Source organism: Chaetura pelagica, unplaced genomic scaffold (assembly GCF_000747805.2).
Source record: "Chaetura pelagica isolate M959 unplaced genomic scaffold, ChaPel_1.0 scaffold117, whole genome shotgun sequence".
In the NCBI taxonomy this organism is placed as follows: Eukaryota; Metazoa; Chordata; class Aves; order Apodiformes; family Apodidae; genus Chaetura; species Chaetura pelagica.
This window is the reverse complement of record NW_009954185.1, coordinates 1,802,909-1,825,408: the sequence shown is the minus strand read 5'-3', so window position 1 is coordinate 1,825,408 and position 22,500 is coordinate 1,802,909. Positions and strand designations below refer to the sequence as shown.

The 22,500-nt window shown below is 37.3% G+C and overlaps 1 protein-coding gene across 3 annotated transcripts in view; it reads left to right on the top strand.

The window, feature by feature from the left end:
- The window catches only part of LMO3 (LIM domain only 3 (rhombotin-like 2)), a 55,931-nt gene extending 45,861 nt beyond the window's left edge, over positions 1 to 10,070 (top strand). For all 3 annotated transcript variants that reach the window (XM_010002941.1, XM_010002942.1, XM_010002940.1), the window contains 2 exons: positions 797 to 922; positions 9,391 to 10,070. In XM_010002941.1, coding sequence (XP_010001243.1) covers positions 797 to 922; positions 9,391 to 9,496 — 232 coding nt within the window. In that variant the 3' untranslated portion in view covers positions 9,497 to 10,070. The remainder of the gene's footprint in view (positions 1 to 796; positions 923 to 9,390) is intronic.
- The last annotated feature ends 12,430 nt before the right edge of the window (positions 10,071 to 22,500 follow it).

The window sequence follows — 22,500 nt, the reverse complement described above, 5'->3', positions numbered from 1 at the left end:
TTTTTTAAAAAAACACATAGATGTCTGGCAAAACCAACATTTCATATTGTTCTTACAGTATTTCATACTTCTACTTCTGATGTGACTATATATAGTTTACAGCCTCATTTACTTTAATGTGCTACCTGAATAACATAATCATAGCAATAACTATGGTATAGGGTTGTAAGGTGCATGAACCACTAATGCTTTCTGATGATTTCAATGACTTGTTCATAAAATGTTCTAATAATAGTGGTAAAGCTTTTAGCACTAGATGTCAAAAATGAGAAGACTATTGGCTTTTTCAAGTGTTATTTCTTTTCTAGCTAAAGTGTGTTTTAATAAAAAATAGCACCAAAAGCCAAGGTTATGTGTCTCCCATCTGTATGGCAGGACCCAAGCAGAAGACTCTCCCCACCTATGCAAACAGCTTGACCTCTGCCTGCCCAGTTATGCAATGTCCCTAATGTGTTTACTGTTTGTTTAGTTTAACAAGATGTTTCTTTTCTCAAGAAAGGCCAGTATAACCCGCAGAAGAAGAATAGCATCACAATAGGTACAATATTTGTCTATCACTGCTTCATAAAGCTTTCTCTGGCCAAAAGGACTATGCCTTTGTATTGTAAATTGGCCAGACTGGTAGCACCAAAGACCAGCTTTTCCAAAAGGAGGTGTGCTGGGAAGTGAATCAAAGGCCAAGAAACTGCTGGGGAACAAAAAAGAAAAAGAAAAAAAAAAAAGGAAGATAAAAAAAGAAAATGTGGTTCTCTTTTCAATTAAATCTCCAGGAATATATTTCTTTCTGTATCTCCAGGTTATTTGGCGTTACAGGAAACTGTGCTGCCTGCAGTAAGCTCATACCTGCTTTTGAGATGGTGATGAGAGCAAAGGATAATGTTTATCACCTGGATTGTTTTGCATGTCAACTTTGTAATCAGAGGTAAGAGAATTTCTTGGGTCTGTTCCCTAAGCTAAGTGCTAATTCGGCACCGGTGCAGACGTACATTCAAGTGAGGAGAAAACATCTACCAATAGTGGAAACTCAAGAGTGAGAATAAGACCTGAATACTTTTCCAGATACAGATGATACAGAACATCTTTCATGACCTTGGATAGAAAACTTTTTGTTCCTTAATTCCCACATCAATAAACAAGAATAATGTTACTTCCTCTCCTTCAAAAGGCTCTCAAGTTTAATTAGTATATATTTATAATGGACTTTGAGATACTTCTCTGCAGAAGAGCATAGCAGTACCATTTGTCATTATTGCATTATTTTCACTTAAATTCTTCATTTTTATCACATGTATTACTTTTAAAGTACATGTTGTTCCTCCTGTTGCCAGAGCTGTATTAACTGAAATTTAGAAGATGTTACTCCCACCATTCTCTCTGTAGCAGCATTGGACTTGTTATACCGTATTTTTATTTCCACATCCTAGCTGTAGGCCAGAAAAATCTCAAAGATCCAAACCTGACACTTTCATCACCCACATGTTACAGTTGCAGAATTAATGCTGAAAATGGTAAAATCGTAACAACTGAATTTTCCAGAGGTGAATACAGTTAGATTTATAGCAACACCATTCAGAATGGTGGCCAAATCCTGTCAGAGATTTCACTGAATTCTATTTCTGACTCCACAAGAGTTGCTAGCAGTTATGCCAGTGACTTCTATGAGGTCTAGGAAATAAGAGAACTAATTATGTCTGCTCCTTAATGTACTTATTGTGTTTTTTTCAGTTATTACATTATTCTACTGAGAGTTTTATAGCATTTTTTGTTTGGTTTGGTTTGGTTTTGGTTTTTTGATTGTGGGGTTTTTTTTCACTTTCAGGTGGGAAGGAATATGTGATACACATTTCTAGGGAATCAGAAAAAATTGGGAAGATAATAGTCTAACACAACAAAGTTAGTTAGAGCTCTAAGTAAGCTTTTCTAACTCACCTTGTCTTGCAGTGTATTATTTGGTAACACTGTAGTAATTTAAAAATCAGACCTCCCTAAAGAACCATAAAATGTACAGCTGCTAATAAGTGTAGCACACTACAATTATGCTCTTTAAAAAAAGCCAAATTGACCTTTTTCATCATGTTGCATGGGAAATTAAAATACCAGGCAAGTAATAACCACTGCTTAAACCATATAATAATGCAAGGTAATTATAGGTTCTAATGCTATTTAAAGTCCTATATCAATTTTGTCTTGCCACAGAACTAAGAGGCTGTGTTCTGAGCAAGGCAGGCAGAGCCTCTGGTAGTATCCACCAAAGTAAGACACACACGCTCCTAGATTCCGTTTCTTAAACCCTTCACATCTCTGTTTTTTTCAAACCACGATTCTAGTATCATTATTAAAGTGCCTAATATATTTCTGTTGTTCGCTTCATTTATTACATGCCATAATGGGGCTGCATATCTTTAGTGTTGGTTATGCACAATTAGCACTTAGTTATTGTCTTGTCACTTCAGCCCATACAAGACAAACTTCTTTAATGTAAGAAGTCAGCTAATCTTCATCAGTCAAGCAAAGCAGACAATGTTTGTTACCCTGAGTGCAAAAGATTTTCATCATAGTTAGCACTCTTGGATTTGAGGAAGTGAACTTTCTTCCCCCGTAAAAGAGAAGCTGTTGTGATAATTTTTAATATTCCTCTTTTACCGTTACAAGCGTGAACTAATGTACAATTTCACTTTACAGCTAATATACATCATACTATGCCCTAGGGCCACTGATCCCCTGGAAAAGTGCTGTTAGGTGCTTCTGAAACAGAGCTTTCTTGGAACATTTAATAATTCTTAGCCTTGTAATTTCTGAGCCTTCAATCTAGTCTCTTATTTGATTTGTACTTTGCATGCAGTTTGGGCAAAGGGTTGCTGAAATAGTCTTACAAGAGTCTTAGGCTGGGAACAAAAGAATTGATTTACCTGAAGTACAGACTGGTTCATCTAGTCAAAACAGAGAGCAGTTACAAAAGTTTAAAAGAATTTCAGAAATTCTTAAAATGAGCCTAATCCTGATTAGATTGCAATAGCTCTCAAGGAGCCTAATAATACAGACTGCCTGTAGGGTACCTTTCTTCCTTCACAATTTGACACTAGTGGTAATCAGAAGAATTAACTTTATTGTTTTTTATAATAAATCCTAATGAATGCATGTTACAACTTAGCTTTTTATAGTTCCTATGGCAAAGCATCCCATTGAATACACTCTCTCATTATTAAATAGCTGTAAATCTTTTGGTTTTCAGTACTCATATAACAATAAAGAATAAAAATACTATGACCCATCTCCTGACTCATCACCAATTTTGGATTTTTTTTCTATCTGCTATGAAACCTTTTCTTTTTTTTTATTCAACTGAATAATCTTGTCAGTCACCATGCCATTAATAATTTCTGTTGCCCTTCTCAAAATCCTTTTTTCTTCTTCTAGTTAAGCTAATCAAAACCAAACAGCCGATGCTGAGAGATTATGAGTTTATAACATAGCAGTTTAATATTCTTTCTTTATTTCTTGCTGACCCTTTGTATCCAAAATACTTCTGTCGAGATTTTTTTAGGTTATTCCCTTTCACTGCAGTCACTATTCCTAATGTGGAATTCACTTATTGAAGAGAATATTATTTACAAACATATCAGATATATGCAAAAATCACCAATGGAGGGAGCAAGGCCTGCCAGCTATTAGAAGATGTGTTGTTTGACCTTATTCCCCATCTTCACATTCTCTTCCCCGATTAAATTTTAAATCATTTGGGTAATTCTTTATAGTGATATGACTACAACATAGCTGGAGTACTACCAGAGAGTATCTAATGCTTTGCTTTTGCCAATACTGAATTTCTCCTGATATTTTGTGGTTGCACCTTCCAATGCCTTCTGCCTTCCAAGCTAGCTAATTATATGGACTCACACCACACTGATACTTGGGGCAGCCCCTTCTTTGTGCTTACTTTGTTATGACCCTCATATTCCTGCCCTCTAAGTAGTTGATCCTGATCCTGGCACACGTGAAAGGGGCCTACTCATTTTTGCTTAGTGCTTTTTAGGAAAGGTTCTGTGATTTTTCTGATACTATGTACAACTGAAGTTTTACATAATCTTCAGTGTTTGTTGCATTATTTTTGAGTATCTATAGCTCACTATGTAGCTCAAGCCTCAGTGTGGATTCTAGTTTGACCCCTTGATATCAGGAGACTTTGTTTGGGCCATAAACTTGATCTCTGAACTAGCTCAATATGTGCTTGTCCTGTTCTATTGGCCTCCTGGAGACTACAGTTTCAGAGTCAGAAGAAAAACACATTGTCTTACATTCTAGGAAGACAGACTGTAGATAGGACTGTAGACACAGGACTGAAAGAGATTTCCTAAGCCACTGAGTCTAGTCCCCTGGTGTCAAATCACACTGTTTTGTATTTTCCCTTTCATAAAGCTATTTGTCTCTAGGATCTAATTGCTCCATCTGGCCAGTTTTTGACATATTTTCCCAATTTTTTCTTTAAACTGATGCTTCAAGCTGTAGGGATTTTGTGAATATTAAGCTCTGCTCCTAGCCTGAAGGTTTTAGCATCCCCTTATCTTTCATGTCTCTGTCCAGCTTACTCCTAATTTGAAGTTTTTCTATCTCCTAAATACCCACAGAGCTCAGTGACAGTCATCTTAATGGTGTGAGTGCTCCCTTTTCTTTGTAAACATATTAAACTTCTCCTGAGAAGCACTTCGCTTCACATTGGCAATAGCCCCAGTACAGTTTACTTCTGTAGAGCATTTAAAGGGAAAAAAAATGGAAACAACTGGAAAAATAAACTTGTAAACAGACACTGCCTTTCACACTTTGTCAGGTTGCATGTGTGTGACTAGCAAAATGGAGTGGAAAATCTTGTGAGTGGGCTCAGCTGTATCTTTGCTTGACACTTTTGACTACAGTGATGATCTCAGCCTGCCTTCGGCTTTCCTTTCCCACTTTCCAGAGTTTCAGTGTCCTTCCTTTCACTCTCTGTCGGTTGCTTTAGCAGCTTGTTCCATCTTTTGAGATATTTTCTCTCTGCCATCTGAAGTCAGTTCAGGGTATGGTTTAAATTCCCCATCTGCTATCACTGAGGGGTGTTTAAATCCACTGTCCTATCCTTCTATCAGAAACAGCCTTTATTTTAATGGGAACGGGACTGAAAATGGCTAGATCGTCATTCAAATCACAGCCCTGATGTAGCTGTAAACACTTACCTCTAGTATAAACTGCAAAATGCCCACACAATGCTGCCTTTGTTCTCTGTCAAGTGGGGTGTGTGTGTGTAGGGGAAATGCAATGCCAGGGACATCCTTATTTCAAAACATAAGAGTTTTACATGAGTGGTCATTTTATAAATTATGAAGACCTGCATGCTGCTTATTGTCATGGAGTGTCTCTAAATTTAAAATAAAAATTAATATATGTCAGCTTTTAAATAAATTAGTAAATAAAAAGCACACTAAGTTGAGGTTCTTTGTTTTAAGTTGAACTAGGATTCTGTGTCTATATATATTACATTGTACTGGTAAAAATGTACAAAATCAAGCACAGCTCCCACTTTCCCTCTTAGTAACTATAGGTGTGGACTGATGAACGGCAGCGTTGTAAAAATGTGGCTTTGTTCTCTTGGTGATTCATGTAGATTAACATTCATTTGGAAACTCAAAGGAGCCTTTAAAATAAGAGGGAAAGTCAAAGTTACATCACTGAGCACACAAAGCAGAGTAGAAGGGTGTGCTTGGGGTAAGTCTGAGCTTTTTTTATCCTAGTGGAAATCAATTAAATGCTTCCAGATTTTGTCTCTTTCTACACCCAAAAGGATCTGGCATTACCAGAGGAGGCACTTCACACACAGCCATCTTTGTTCACAGCACTGTTTCTTTCACTTTCTTAAGAATTCTTCAGTACCTTGAAACACATCCTGTACATCAGAGAAGATGACAGACAGCAGTGAGATATCTTTAAATATCGGTTCTGAACAATAAAATAGCTATTTCTCAAAATGGAAGTTTTAAACTTCCTGTGATTAGCCTAGGCACACCTTCCCCTTCCAAACAAGGTGATAGCAGAGGTCATTTTGTAATATAAATGGCCTTCCTTTTGCCATTGTAAAATACGACAGGAGTTCTAGGATGTAGGTTAATTATAATGGTCATTCTATTAATGTCATGGTCATGTCAAAAGTAGTATTATCAATTTCTGGTGGTAAATCCAATCTGGCATGTTAATGCAGCCTATTGTATCTTTTTCCTTGTTCATCTTGCATGCCTATTAAATAAATTGGGTGAGGGTTTCAGGGAAGGCTGAAGACTACCATCTGCCTGCTAGAAGAATAATAGTCTTGCCTCATTATATACTCTTAACCCAGTGGCATCTCAATATGTTCCTTGACTACATTCGATACACATGCCCAAATTGTGCCCTGATTTACATCTTATGCCAATTCAATTAAAAAAACCACTTGCCAGAGGTGGAAGACTAGGCTTGCATTTACCCTTCCATTAAAAAGCTGAGGCAAGTTTAAGTCCTAGAGTGTGCAAAACCAGTCTGAAATATTTGCAAGGTTTAGCTCTTTGACTTCAGAAGAGGCTAAATCTACTTTTGAGAGTCAAATAAGGTTGAAAGTCTGGATGGACAGAATTTTTCCAGCCATCTAATTGCCTGGTCTCATTTTACTTAGAAGCTAGAATGCCACCTTTAAATGTTTTTCACCTAGTGCTTACTTCTTGTCACCTAATGAGTGCATAATTCACACATTCAATACCCAGGGGCACATGCAAGCCTCACCGTCAGTCTTTGCCAACGTGTTTCATTCACTGAACTTGCACAATATAAAAACAGTTGCAGAATTTGAACAGTAAGTATCTCAAGGAACAGGTTACCCCCCACAAGGCACAGTGGGTCACCCCTCAGCATGCAGACACAGCCCCAGATGAACCCAGAAGGTGTCTTACCATGCAGACAGACCCCCACCCCACAGGTTATCATGCAGCCAAGCATGTCTAGACAGGCCACTGGCAGCCTTTCCACAAGACAGCTGTACACTTGGAAGGTAAATGATTTGTGGAACTGTGTAAGTTTAAAGCCACTCATGCATAAAGCTGTCAAATGCCATGTAGACATAGGTAGAGCATTTCTGGCTCGACATATTAACACAGCAAAAGCAAAATGCAGACACTTTTTATTGGGAAAGGCATCCTGACTCCCTTGTGTAACTACCGTAGTTTAATTCAAACCGTGGCACTTCTCTGAGGCCTGAGAAACAAAATTCTTCAGCCAGGATTTTGATGCAAGCAATATTGCAAGAATTCATATACGAAAGAATCGTCATGCATGTGAGAACATTGTTGTCCATGGACAAAAATACCAAAGATGGAAACTGCAGAAACTGCTGAAGAACTTGTTTGCTTCAAGAATTCTTCATTTCAACACACCTACTCAAAACACTTTTGTGTTTTTAGTACCCTAATATACCAAGATTGCAGTGGGAATGATAGCAGGAACCTGTAAATTCTGTAAAAGAGTCTTGACCATAAGTAAGTTAAAGATTTTGCGATCATTCTATAATCTCTATTTTCAATCAGCAGCAGCAGCAGGCAGTAATCCTACAGAAAAAAAGAAAAAAGTAAAAAAAGGTAAAAAAAGTCTACAAATAAACAAACCCATTTTCCTTTAAGAGCAGAGCTAATTCTTTTCAATCCACTTTTTTATTGCACTATTTTCTCTCTATCTATTTAGCTAGCATAAGGATAAATTTCCAAAGCTACCCAGTTGGAAAATAAATGGGTTCACTGTTTGTCTAGCATTCCAATCTTCACAAATGTAAATCAGTCCAACTGCTACTCATTTAAACCTCCAACTTCACAAAACATTAAAGGACTGCTTTCAATATACAATTTAATCTGTGACAATTCACCAAGATTTCTGCTTGAACATCATTAGAAATTGACTATCTGATAAAGAGACACCACTATCAGAGTTCAGGCGGGTCAACCTGTGTCATTTACGTAGTTTTACTGGGTCAACTACAGCAGGCACCACTATTTGAAGGTTAAATTGTTACAATTAAATACATATACAGCTATTCCCATAGCTACTCTGCTGTTAAATCTACCGTAAACAACACAGGCATTTATATCTGACCTTAATTGTGCCCAAGATGTCACCATTTGGAAATTATACAAAAAAGGACATTATAATCCATTACACATTCAACAATACTTTATGTAGTGAGATCCATAATTAGGTGGTAGAAACTGATTTCATTTATTCACATCAATGTTAAGGGGTTCATTTAGGTTACTTTCTTTCATTTTAATTGGAATAATGTGAGCAGTGCCTCCCAATATATTTTATATAGCTGGAGAGTTCACTATAAACAAAGGCATGTAACCCTGCCAAGGCAGTCACTAGGGAAACTCTTTTTCTATGCATTGGCCCTATTCACTTGCTCCCTAAGTACCTTCCAGAAGATTGGCTTTGTTGGGGGAGAAGGGCTGGGGGGGTGTCAGTGAAGAGCCTTCTTGTATTCAAGCACATTGCTTCGCTGGGAAATTGTACTTTACTGGGAGTTTGAAGCCAGCCATCCAAAAGCATTAACATTATTTTCCTACTCATCAGAGAAAATAAAGTGAAATATCTCAGTAGTGTTTTGTAGCAATCAAACCATTCTGATGCACATAATAGTTTAACAAGGTAGATACACTGATACCACAAGAGAGAGAGTAGTTAGCAGAGTAACTAAATTTAAAACCAACTCCTAAAGGAAAAAAGAAAAAGGTTTCTCTGCATACCTGCCTGTGTTGTCTCTAGTTTGCACTACAATGTATGTGAAGTTATGTGTATGCCAGGAAATGTTGTCAGAACCACCAGTTTAAATCAATTCTAGTAAAAGATCCAGCTGGAATATAATAAGTAATTCTCTCCGGTACGTCTGCACAAGACTAATGTAAAGTATCTCAGATGAGCTTGCTGCAGCATATGGTCATTTTGTTTTCTTTCTGGTTTGTGTGAAGCAGGACATTTACTTTTCACTCAACTCAGTAGCCTGGGGTATTTATTCTGTTTTATTTGTGTGCTAGTGACCTGATCCAAGACTCCCACAGTCTTCAGTGGGCTTTGAATGAAATCTTTGGCTGGGGAAGCAAAAACGCTTGAATGCACCAGATTTTGTTGAAAGCACATGATTAATTCTGATACCAGAGCAATTCCTCTGCTGGGCTTTCACATACGTGCACATGTGTCTGTGTGCGCAGCGACAGGCAGCAGAGGCATGAGCGGTGTGGTTGGTACAAGAATATTGTGAATGCTTGTTATGCAATCCCTATGTGTGAGATCATATCACATTATTCACCCTGCAACTACCTTTTCTTTTTCCCTTTATTATTGTAATTTCAGATTTTGCGTTGGAGACAAATTTTTCCTGAAGAACAACATGATTCTGTGCCAGACAGACTATGAGGAGGGTTTAATGAAAGAAGGTTATGCACCCCAGGTTCGCTGATCTGATGCCACATCATTAAGAATACAAAGCACTATGTTCTTTTATCTTTTTTGCTCAACATGTATATAAGAAATGACACAGGAACCTACTGAATAGCATAGATATAGGGAGGCAGAATGGTTGCGTGAAATAAAAGGCGGACTGAATCTGTATGTAGTGAAAATTGCTCCAGTTCAGAGTTGAATGTTAATTACAAAGGTACTGTACATACAGCTGGATTCTTTTTTGCTTGCTCTTGGGGCTTTTTGTTTGTTTGGGTTTTTGTTTCTTTTTGTGTCATTTGGCATGAGATGTTTATTTTGGACTATTGTACATAAAGTATTGTAATACTTGAAGCACAAATGTAATACAGTTTTATTGTGTTACCATTTGTGTTCCTGTTTGCTTCTTTGTATTGTTGCATTTAGTACAATCAGTGTCTAAACTTACTGTATATTTATGCTTTCTGTATCTACCAGCTATTTTAAATGAGCTGTATCTTTCTAGTAAAAAGAATTAAAGAGCAAATCCCAACCATTATGCTACACTTAGAGCTTAAGAATACTGTTTACATTTAAACTATTTAGAAAACTAATAACTCTAGCAGCACCTGCTGCTAATGATGCTGTGGTTAAGGGTCTATCAGCACTTCTGTCGTAAGCCTCTATTTTTCAGGGGTTAAGCATCTGCTGTTTAATTGCCTAGATTTTCCTCAAAGAGCACTTTTATTTTACTACAAAATTTTGAAAAACAAATCTGACCGGTTTGGGATATATTATGAAAAGTGCAAAAGTTAATGATTTTGGGTGCTGCTTTTGTGCCCCTTAGGCATTCAAAATGCCTGGATTTGATTTTTAATTTAGCTGGAAATTAAGACCTAATGCAAACCAGTGCCTCTGGGTATTTAATTATATATATATATATATAAAATATATATGTTATTTTTCTGAAATGATTTGATTTAAAGGATAATGTTTATCACCTGGATTGTTTTGCATGTCAACTTTGTAATCAGAGGTAAGAGAATTTCTTGGGTCTGTTCCCTAAGCTAAGTGCTAATTCGGCACCGGTGCAGACGTACATTCAAGTGAGGAGAAAACATCTACCAATAGTGGAAACTCAAGAGTGAGAATAAGACCTGAATACTTTTCCAGATACAGATGATACAGAACATCTTTCATGACCTTGGATAGAAAACTTTTTGTTCCTTAATTCCCACATCAATAAACAAGAATAATGTTACTTCCTCTCCTTCAAAAGGCTCTCAAGTTTAATTAGTATATATTTATAATGGACTTTGAGATACTTCTCTGCAGAAGAGCATAGCAGTACCATTTGTCATTATTGCATTATTTTCACTTAAATTCTTCATTTTTATCACATGTATTACTTTTAAAGTACATGTTGTTCCTCCTGTTGCCAGAGCTGTATTAACTGAAATTTAGAAGATGTTACTCCCACCATTCTCTCTGTAGCAGCATTGGACTTGTTATACCGTATTTTTATTTCCACATCCTAGCTGTAGGCCAGAAAAATCTCAAAGATCCAAACCTGACACTTTCATCACCCACATGTTACAGTTGCAGAATTAATGCTGAAAATGGTAAAATCGTAACAACTGAATTTTCCAGAGGTGAATACAGTTAGATTTATAGCAACACCATTCAGAATGGTGGCCAAATCCTGTCAGAGATTTCACTGAATTCTATTTCTGACTCCACAAGAGTTGCTAGCAGTTATGCCAGTGACTTCTATGAGGTCTAGGAAATAAGAGAACTAATTATGTCTGCTCCTTAATGTACTTATTGTGTTTTTTTCAGTTATTACATTATTCTACTGAGAGTTTTATAGCATTTTTTGTTTGGTTTGGTTTGGTTTTGGTTTTTTGATTGTGGGGTTTTTTTTCACTTTCAGGTGGGAAGGAATATGTGATACACATTTCTAGGGAATCAGAAAAAATTGGGAAGATAATAGTCTAACACAACAAAGTTAGTTAGAGCTCTAAGTAAGCTTTTCTAACTCACCTTGTCTTGCAGTGTATTATTTGGTAACACTGTAGTAATTTAAAAATCAGACCTCCCTAAAGAACCATAAAATGTACAGCTGCTAATAAGTGTAGCACACTACAATTATGCTCTTTAAAAAAAGCCAAATTGACCTTTTTCATCATGTTGCATGGGAAATTAAAATACCAGGCAAGTAATAACCACTGCTTAAACCATATAATAATGCAAGGTAATTATAGGTTCTAATGCTATTTAAAGTCCTATATCAATTTTGTCTTGCCACAGAACTAAGAGGCTGTGTTCTGAGCAAGGCAGGCAGAGCCTCTGGTAGTATCCACCAAAGTAAGACACACACGCTCCTAGATTCCGTTTCTTAAACCCTTCACATCTCTGTTTTTTTCAAACCACGATTCTAGTATCATTATTAAAGTGCCTAATATATTTCTGTTGTTCGCTTCATTTATTACATGCCATAATGGGGCTGCATATCTTTAGTGTTGGTTATGCACAATTAGCACTTAGTTATTGTCTTGTCACTTCAGCCCATACAAGACAAACTTCTTTAATGTAAGAAGTCAGCTAATCTTCATCAGTCAAGCAAAGCAGACAATGTTTGTTACCCTGAGTGCAAAAGATTTTCATCATAGTTAGCACTCTTGGATTTGAGGAAGTGAACTTTCTTCCCCCGTAAAAGAGAAGCTGTTGTGATAATTTTTAATATTCCTCTTTTACCGTTACAAGCGTGAACTAATGTACAATTTCACTTTACAGCTAATATACATCATACTATGCCCTAGGGCCACTGATCCCCTGGAAAAGTGCTGTTAGGTGCTTCTGAAACAGAGCTTTCTTGGAACATTTAATAATTCTTAGCCTTGTAATTTCTGAGCCTTCAATCTAGTCTCTTATTTGATTTGTACTTTGCATGCAGTTTGGGCAAAGGGTTGCTGAAATAGTCTTACAAGAGTCTTAGGCTGGGAACAAAAGAATTGATTTACCTGAAGTACAGACTGGTTCATCTAGTCAAAACAGAGAGCAGTTACAAAAGTTTAAAAGAATTTCAGAAATTCTTAAAATGAGCCTAATCCTGATTAGATTGCAATAGCTCTCAAGGAGCCTAATAATACAGACTGCCTGTAGGGTACCTTTCTTCCTTCACAATTTGACACTAGTGGTAATCAGAAGAATTAACTTTATTGTTTTTTATAATAAATCCTAATGAATGCATGTTACAACTTAGCTTTTTATAGTTCCTATGGCAAAGCATCCCATTGAATACACTCTCTCATTATTAAATAGCTGTAAATCTTTTGTTTTTCAGTACTCATATAACAATAAAGAATAAAAATACTATGACCCATCTCCTGACTCATCACCAATTTTGGATTTTTTTTCTATCTGCTATGAAACCTTTTCTTTTTTTTTATTCAACTGAATAATCTTGTCAGTCACCATGCCATTAATAATTTCTGTTGCCCTTCTCAAAATCCTTTTTTCTTCTTCTAGTTAAGCTAATCAAAACCAAACAGCCGATGCTGAGAGATTATGAGTTTATAACATAGCAGTTTAATATTCTTTCTTTATTTCTTGCTGACCCTTTGTATCCAAAATACTTCTGTCGAGATTTTTTTAGGTTATTCCCTTTCACTGCAGTCACTATTCCTAATGTGGAATTCACTTATTGAAGAGAATATTATTTACAAACATATCAGATATATGCAAAAATCACCAATGGAGGGAGCAAGGCCTGCCAGCTATTAGAAGATGTGTTGTTTGACCTTATTCCCCATCTTCACATTCTCTTCCCCGATTAAATTTTAAATCATTTGGGTAATTCTTTATAGTGATATGACTACAACATAGCTGGAGTACTACCAGAGAGTATCTAATGCTTTGCTTTTGCCAATACTGAATTTCTCCTGATATTTTGTGGTTGCACCTTCCAATGCCTTCTGCCTTCCAAGCTAGCTAATTATATGGACTCACACCACACTGATACTTGGGGCAGCCCCTTCTTTGTGCTTACTTTGTTATGACCCTCATATTCCTGCCCTCTAAGTAGTTGATCCTGATCCTGGCACACGTGAAAGGGGCCTACTCATTTTTGCTTAGTGCTTTTTAGGAAAGGTTCTGTGATTTTTCTGATACTATGTACAACTGAAGTTTTACATAATCTTCAGTGTTTGTTGCATTATTTTTGAGTATCTATAGCTCACTATGTAGCTCAAGCCTCAGTGTGGATTCTAGTTTGACCCCTTGATATCAGGAGACTTTGTTTGGGCCATAAACTTGATCTCTGAACTAGCTCAATATGTGCTTGTCCTGTTCTATTGGCCTCCTGGAGACTACAGTTTCAGAGTCAGAAGAAAAACACATTGTCTTACATTCTAGGAAGACAGACTGTAGATAGGACTGTAGACACAGGACTGAAAGAGATTTCCTAAGCCACTGAGTCTAGTCCCCTGGTGTCAAATCACACTGTTTTGTATTTTCCCTTTCATAAAGCTATTTGTCTCTAGGATCTAATTGCTCCATCTGGCCAGTTTTTGACATATTTTCCCAATTTTTTCTTTAAACTGATGCTTCAAGCTGTAGGGATTTTGTGAATATTAAGCTCTGCTCCTAGCCTGAAGGTTTTAGCATCCCCTTATCTTTCATGTCTCTGTCCAGCTTACTCCTAATTTGAAGTTTTTCTATCTCCTAAATACCCACAGAGCTCAGTGACAGTCATCTTAATGGTGTGAGTGCTCCCTTTTCTTTGTAAACATATTAAACTTCTCCTGAGAAGCACTTCGCTTCACATTGGCAATAGCCCCAGTACAGTTTACTTCTGTAGAGCATTTAAAGGGAAAAAAAATGGAAACAACTGGAAAAATAAACTTGTAAACAGACACTGCCTTTCACACTTTGTCAGGTTGCATGTGTGTGACTAGCAAAATGGAGTGGAAAATCTTGTGAGTGGGCTCAGCTGTATCTTTGCTTGACACTTTTGACTACAGTGATGATCTCAGCCTGCCTTCGGCTTTCCTTTCCCACTTTCCAGAGTTTCAGTGTCCTTCCTTTCACTCTCTGTCGGTTGCTTTAGCAGCTTGTTCCATCTTTTGAGATATTTTCTCTCTGCCATCTGAAGTCAGTTCAGGGTATGGTTTAAATTCCCCATCTGCTATCACTGAGGGGTGTTTAAATCCACTGTTCTATCCTTCTATCAGAAACAGCCTTTATTTTAATGGGAACGGGACTGAAAATGGCTAGATCGTCATTCAAATCACAGCCCTGATGTAGCTGTAAACACTTACCTCTAGTATAAACTGCAAAATGCCCACACAATGCTGCCTTTGTTCTCTGTCAAGTGGGGTGTGTGTGTGTAGGGGAAATGCAATGCCAGGGACATCCTTATTTCAAAACATAAGAGTTTTACATGAGTGGTCATTTTATAAATTATGAAGACCTGCATGCTGCTTATTGTCATGGAGTGTCTCTAAATTTAAAATAAAAATTAATATATGTCAGCTTTTAAATAAATTAGTAAATAAAAAGCACACTAAGTTGAGGTTCTTTGTTTTAAGTTGAACTAGGATTCTGTGTCTATATATATTACATTGTACTGGTAAAAATGTACAAAATCAAGCACAGCTCCCACTTTCCCTCTTAGTAACTATAGGTGTGGACTGATGAACGGCAGCGTTGTAAAAATGTGGCTTTGTTCTCTTGGTGATTCATGTAGATTAACATTCATTTGGAAACTCAAAGGAGCCTTTAAAATAAGAGGGAAAGTCAAAGTTACATCACTGAGCACACAAAGCAGAGTAGAAGGGTGTGCTTGGGGTAAGTCTGAGCTTTTTTTATCCTAGTGGAAATCAATTAAATGCTTCCAGATTTTGTCTCTTTCTACACCCAAAAGGATCTGGCATTACCAGAGGAGGCACTTCACACACAGCCATCTTTGTTCACAGCACTGTTTCTTTCACTTTCTTAAGAATTCTTCAGTACCTTGAAACACATCCTGTACATCAGAGAAGATGACAGACAGCAGTGAGATATCTTTAAATATCGGTTCTGAACAATAAAATAGCTATTTCTCAAAATGGAAGTTTTAAACTTCCTGTGATTAGCCTAGGCACACCTTCCCCTTCCAAACAAGGTGATAGCAGAGGTCATTTTGTAATATAAATGGCCTTCCTTTTGCCATTGTAAAATACGACAGGAGTTCTAGGATGTAGGTTAATTATAATGGTCATTCTATTAATGTCATGGTCATGTCAAAAGTAGTATTATCAATTTCTGGTGGTAAATCCAATCTGGCATGTTAATGCAGCCTATTGTATCTTTTTCCTTGTTCATCTTGCATGCCTATTAAATAAATTGGGTGAGGGTTTCAGGGAAGGCTGAAGACTACCATCTGCCTGCTAGAAGAATAATAGTCTTGCCTCATTATATACTCCTAACCCAGTGGCATCTCAATATGTTCCTTGACTACATTCGATACACATGCCCAAATTGTGCCCTGATTTACATCTTATGCCAATTCAATTAAAAAAACCACTTGCCAGAGGTGGAAGACTAGGCTTGCATTTACCCTTCCATTAAAAAGCTGAGGCAAGTTTAAGTCCTAGAGTGTGCAAAACCAGTCTGAAATATTTGCAAGGTTTAGCTCTTTGACTTCAGAAGAGGCTAAATCTACTTTTGAGAGTCAAATAAGGTTGAAAGTCTGGATGGACAGAATTTTTCCAGCCATCTAATTGCCTGGTCTCATTTTACTTAGAAGCTAGAATGCCACCTTTAAATGTTTTTCACCTAGTGCTTACTTCTTGTCACCTAATGAGTGCATAATTCACACATTCAATACCCAGGGGCACATGCAAGCCTCACCGTCAGTCTTTGCCAACGTGTTTCATTCACTGAACTTGCACAATATAAAAACAGTTGCAGAATTTGAACAGTAAGTATCTCAAGGAACAGGTTACCCCCCACAAGGCACAGTGGGTCACCCCTCAGCATGCAGACACAGCCCCAGATGAACCCAGAAGGTGTCTTACCATGCAGACAGACCCCCACCCCACAGGTTATCATGCAGCCAAGCATGTCTAGACAGGCCACTGGCAGCCTTTCCACAAGACAGCTGTACACTTGGAAGGTAAATGATTTGTGGAACTGTGTAAGTTTAAAGCCACTCATGCATAAAGCTGTCAAATGCCATGTAGACATAGGTAGAGCATTTCTGGCTCGACATATTAACACAGCAAAAGCAAAATGCAGACACTTTTTATTGGGAAAGGCATCCTGACTCCCTTGTGTAACTACCGTAGTTTAATTCAAACCGTGGCACTTCTCTGAGGCCTGAGAAACAAAATTCTTCAGCCAGGATTTTGATGCAAGCAATATTGCAAGAATTCATATACGAAAGAATCGTCATGCATGTGAGAACATTGTTGTCCATGGACAAAAATACCAAAGATGGAAACTGCAGAAACTGCTGAAGAACTTGTTTGCTTCAAGAATTCTTCATTTCAACACACCTACTCAAAACACTTTTGTGTTTTTAGTACCCTAATATACCAAGATTGCAGTGGGAATGATAGCAGGAACCTGTAAATTCTGTAAAAGAGTCTTGACCATAAGTAAGTTAAAGATTTTGCGATCATTCTATAATCTCTATTTTCAATCAGCAGCAGCAGCAGGCAGTAATCCTACAGAAAAAAAGAAAAAAGTAAAAAAAGGTAAAAAAAGTCTACAAATAAACAAACCCATTTTCCTTTAAGAGCAGAGCTAATTCTTTTCAATCCACTTTTTTATTGCACTATTTTCTCTCTATCTATTTAGCTAGCATAAGGATAAATTTCCAAAGCTACCCAGTTGGAAAATAAATGGGTTCACTGTTTGTCTAGCATTCCAATCTTCACAAATGTAAATCAGTCCAACTGCTACTCATTTAAACCTCCAACTTCACAAAACATTAAAGGACTGCTTTCAATATACAATTTAATCTGTGACAATTCACCAAGATTTCTGCTTGAACATCATTAGAAATTGACTATCTGATAAAGAGACACCACTATCAGAGTTCAGGCGGGTCAACCTGTGTCATTTACGTAGTTTTACTGGGTCAACTACAGCAGGCACCACTATTTGAAGGTTAAATTGTTACAATTAAATACATATACAGCTATTCCCATAGCTACTCTGCTGTTAAATCTACCGTAAACAACACAGGCATTTATATCTGACCTTAATTGTGCCCAAGATGTCACCATTTGGAAATTATACAAAAAAGGACATTATAATCCATTACACATTCAACAATACTTTATGTAGTGAGATCCATAATTAGGTGGTAGAAACTGATTTCATTTATTCACATCAATGTTAAGGGGTTCATTTAGGTTACTTTCTTTCATTTTAATTGGAATAATGTGAGCAGTGCCTCCCAATATATTTTATATAGCTGGAGAGTTCACTATAAACAAAGGCATGTAACCCTGCCAAGGCAGTCACTAGGGAAACTCTTTTTCTATGCATTGGCCCTATTCACTTGCTCCCTAAGTACCTTCCAGAAGATTGGCTTTGTTGGGGGAGAAGGGCTGGGGGGGTGTCAGTGAAGAGCCTTCTTGTATTCAAGCACATTGCTTCGCTGGGAAATTGTACTTTACTGGGAGTTTGAAGCCAGCCATCCAAAAGCATTAACATTATTTTCCTACTCATCAGAGAAAATAAAGTGAAATATCTCAGTAGTGTTTTGTAGCAATCAAACCATTCTGATGCACATAATAGTTTAACAAGGTAGATACACTGATACCACAAGAGAGAGAGTAGTTAGCAGAGTAACTAAATTTAAAACCAACTCCTAAAGGAAAAAAGAAAAAGGTTTCTCTGCATACCTGCCTGTGTTGTCTCTAGTTTGCACTACAATGTATGTGAAGTTATGTGTATGCCAGGAAATGTTGTCAGAACCACCAGTTTAAATCAATTCTAGTAAAAGATCCAGCTGGAATATAATAAGTAATTCTCTCCGGTACGTCTGCACAAGACTAATGTAAAGTATCTCAGATGAGCTTGCTGCAGCATATGGTCATTTTGTTTTCTTTCTGGTTTGTGTGAAGCAGGACATTTACTTTTCACTCAACTCAGTAGCCTGGGGTATTTATTCTGTTTTATTTGTGTGCTAGTGACCTGATCCAAGACTCCCACAGTCTTCAGTGGGCTTTGAATGAAATCTTTGGCTGGGGAAGCAAAAACGCTTGAATGCACCAGATTTTGTTGAAAGCACATGATTAATTCTGATACCAGAGCAATTCCTCTGCTGGGCTTTCACATACGTGCACATGTGTCTGTGTGCGCAGCGACAGGCAGCAGAGGCATGAGCGGTGTGGTTGGTACAAGAATATTGTGAATGCTTGTTATGCAATCCCTATGTGTGAGATCATATCACATTATTCACCCTGCAACTACCTTTTCTTTTTCCCTTTATTATTGTAATTTCAGATTTTGCGTTGGAGACAAATTTTTCCTGAAGAACAACATGATTCTGTGCCAGACAGACTATGAGGAGGGTTTAATGAAAGAAGGTTATGCACCCCAGGTTCGCTGATCTGATGCCACATCATTAAGAATACAAAGCACTATGTTCTTTTATCTTTTTTGCTCAACATGTATATAAGAAATGACACAGGAACCTACTGAATAGCATAGATATAGGGAGGCAGAATGGTTGCGTGAAATAAAAGGCGGACTGAATCTGTATGTAGTGAAAATTGCTCCAGTTCAGAGTTGAATGTTAATTACAAAGGTACTGTACATACAGCTGGATTCTTTTTTGCTTGCTCTTGGGGCTTTTTGTTTGTTTGGGTTTTTGTTTCTTTTTGTGTCATTTGGCATGAGATGTTTATTTTGGACTATTGTACATAAAGTATTGTAATACTTGAAGCACAAATGTAATACAGTTTTATTGTGTTACCATTTGTGTTCCTGTTTGCTTCTTTGTATTGTTGCATTTAGTACAATCAGTGTCTAAACTTACTGTATATTTATGCTTTCTGTATCTACCAGCTATTTTAAATGAGCTGTATCTTTCTAGTAAAAAGAATTAAAGAGCAAATCCCAACCATTATGCTACACTTAGAGCTTAAGAATACTGTTTACATTTAAACTATTTAGAAAACTAATAACTCTAGCAGCACCTGCTGCTAATGATGCTGTGGTTAAGGGTCTATCAGCACTTCTGTCGTAAGCCTCTATTTTTCAGGGGTTAAGCATCTGCTGTTTAATTGCCTAGATTTTCCTCAAAGAGCACTTTTATTTTACTACAAAATTTTGAAAAACAAATCTGACCGGTTTGGGATATATTATGAAAAGTGCAAAAGTTAATGATTTTGGGTGCTGCTTTTGTGCCCCTTAGGCATTCAAAATGCCTGGATTTGATTTTTAATTTAGCTGGAAATTAAGACCTAATGCAAACCAGTGCCTCTGAATATTTAATTATATATATATATATATAAAATATATATGTTATTTTTCTGAAATGATTTGATTTTTGGTGAGAAGGAAAGGGAGAGAACTTCTGTTTATATACATTTAAAAAATTATTAAAATTTGAGGGCATGCTCTCTCTCTTTCCTTTATCTTTTCTTTTTTTCTCTTATATTTTCTTTTTCTTTTTTTCTTTTTTTTTTTCAATCAGGACTTAACCCCTAAAGTTTTTCTGGGTCTGTGTTCTCATCAAACCCTGGAAAAAAAATGAAGGTAGAAGGCACTGTAAACAGCCCCCTCTGAGAGTCTATTTACATTAAGGAAATTACCCCAAGGTGACACTATGAGAATGACTGAAGGTAATTCATGTGCTGATGTAGATGGGATATAACTTTGTAATAACAATACAGAAAGTGAGAACTACCACACTAGACTGTTCAAGTACTTTTCTGTCCATGACAACATCCTACAGGCTTTGTCCCATCAATACTGGCAACTAAAATCCTTTTTACTGAGGAGGAGTCACTGCTGACAGATACTGTTGGCATTCAGTCCATCTTCTAGGAGAGGTGGACCTCTCTTTTTAAAGCCATTAATTAAGCTATTGCATCAGCAGGATGTCCCCAAGTGCTAATGCTCCTGAGAGAGTTTACCCATGTTTGCCCAAGGAAAGAAGGATTAATGTTTAAAAAGTTTTGAAATGCATATTTAATTCTTCTCTCTTTGCCGCTGCAATCTAGGTCACCAGGAAAACAGTCTGCATTTAAAAACAAAACAAAACAAAAACACAGAAACAAATACAAAAAAAATTAAGGGGAAAAAAAAAAAGCCCGCTATACCCCATGTTGCTATGAAGCTGAGCTCTTGTTTTTATTTAGACTAAGAACCCTCACCTCTGGTCAAGCTGAGTGTTGTCCTTCTCTGCTCTTCCTGTCCTGTTGTGCAGTTTCCACGTTTTTCCTGGGGATGGGGAAAGAAACATTGTAATGCAGTGGGGTAATTCCTTTAGTGTATGATTTGAAGTACACTGCACAGTGGCTTCATTTAGAAATTGATATATTTAGTTCTAATGACTATTGTTACAGTGTGGTTTTGTTTCTGGCTGTGAACCCTTTAAAAAATAAGCATGGCTCATGAAACTTGACTTTGACTCATACAAGACCAGTAAGAAATGCAACAACTCCTGCTAATTAGAGGAAATAGTTCCACATGTTTTTTCAAATTAAATTTAGCCCTGGTTTTTGGACTATCTTCCTTCCTAACCCTCAGAACAAAACTCTCTTCTACTCCCTTCCACAGCCCCTTCATGTCTTTGGAATAAAGAAGCAGTTCATGTCAGAGGTACTATTAGGCTCTTCCAGATCTACTTCAAGTGCAATAAACAAGTTGTCCTTTCCATGAAGGTGAGGATGGCCAGAAAAGCAAGAGTCATATTATCTTACTTTGATTTCAGTTTTCTCATCCAGCCTCTGTTGTCTTTCAGTTAGAAGCTAGAAAGACTCTTTGGCTTCCACTAGTAGACTACAGACTGGATAGAAAATCCCTAGTTCAGAAATAGGGCTGGGGAACAGAAAAGAAGGGACCTTGGTTCTGTCTTTGACTTGCTGTAAGCTTGGGCAAGTCACTCAACTTCTCTGTGCCTCAGTTGCCCCTGTCTGCCAAATGGGGCTAATGCATATACTGCTTTTGTAAAGCATTTTTGTCTCTTCAGAAAACCAAGAGCTATGAGCACAAATGTTACTAGGACATTCTGGAAGAAGCAGATCATTTGTATGTGCAGTAGGTAACCACAGACCTAAGTTAGGAGAGCACCAAAACCAACTAAGCCTGTGGAAGGTTTTTTTGGGGGGATGAAGGCAGCTACACAATAATAAGTGCTGTAAATGCTAAAGTGCTCTCTCATGGCCACGAAGTGCCACTGCTCAGCTCTCTGTGGGGTAAATGAAGAGAGTGGAATGGGAAAATAGTGGCTTATGTTTCATGCCATGTCACTCATATATGCGTGTGTGTGAGTTTTGTGATATATGTTCAAAATGGGGAAGAGGAGGGTAGTCCAGCTATGGAGAGAAAGTAGTACTACCATTCTATCAACCTTAATTGATGTAAGGATAAACAGATCTTGATGTGTTTGTTTGAAGTGCTGAAATGGTATGGCCTTGCATTGAGCACTTCAAGCTCATGTATCTTATTCACATGCATATCTAAAACTTGTTTGTAGGAGATACAGTATAAGCTTAGATTTGAGGTAGGCCAAAGGCCAATAACACACTTTCCTGTGTCTCAAATTTCCATCTTGCCTGGCTGTGAAAACAGTAACTGGGAATTGAAATATTTAATGGAAGCATTCACAACTGGGATAAAGTATAATATTGTCAGACAATATTGAAGAGGGATTATCTGCCAGGCCACTTTATTAGTCTTTTTTACAGAGCCCGAGACCAGTCCTTTGGGTTGCTTTTAGCTATTTAACTTAGGTTTCCTTCTCCATCACTGTACATACAGCAGTGTTCTGCTAGTCACTCTTCCTCCATACATGCTCATTTGCCAGGCAGGAAT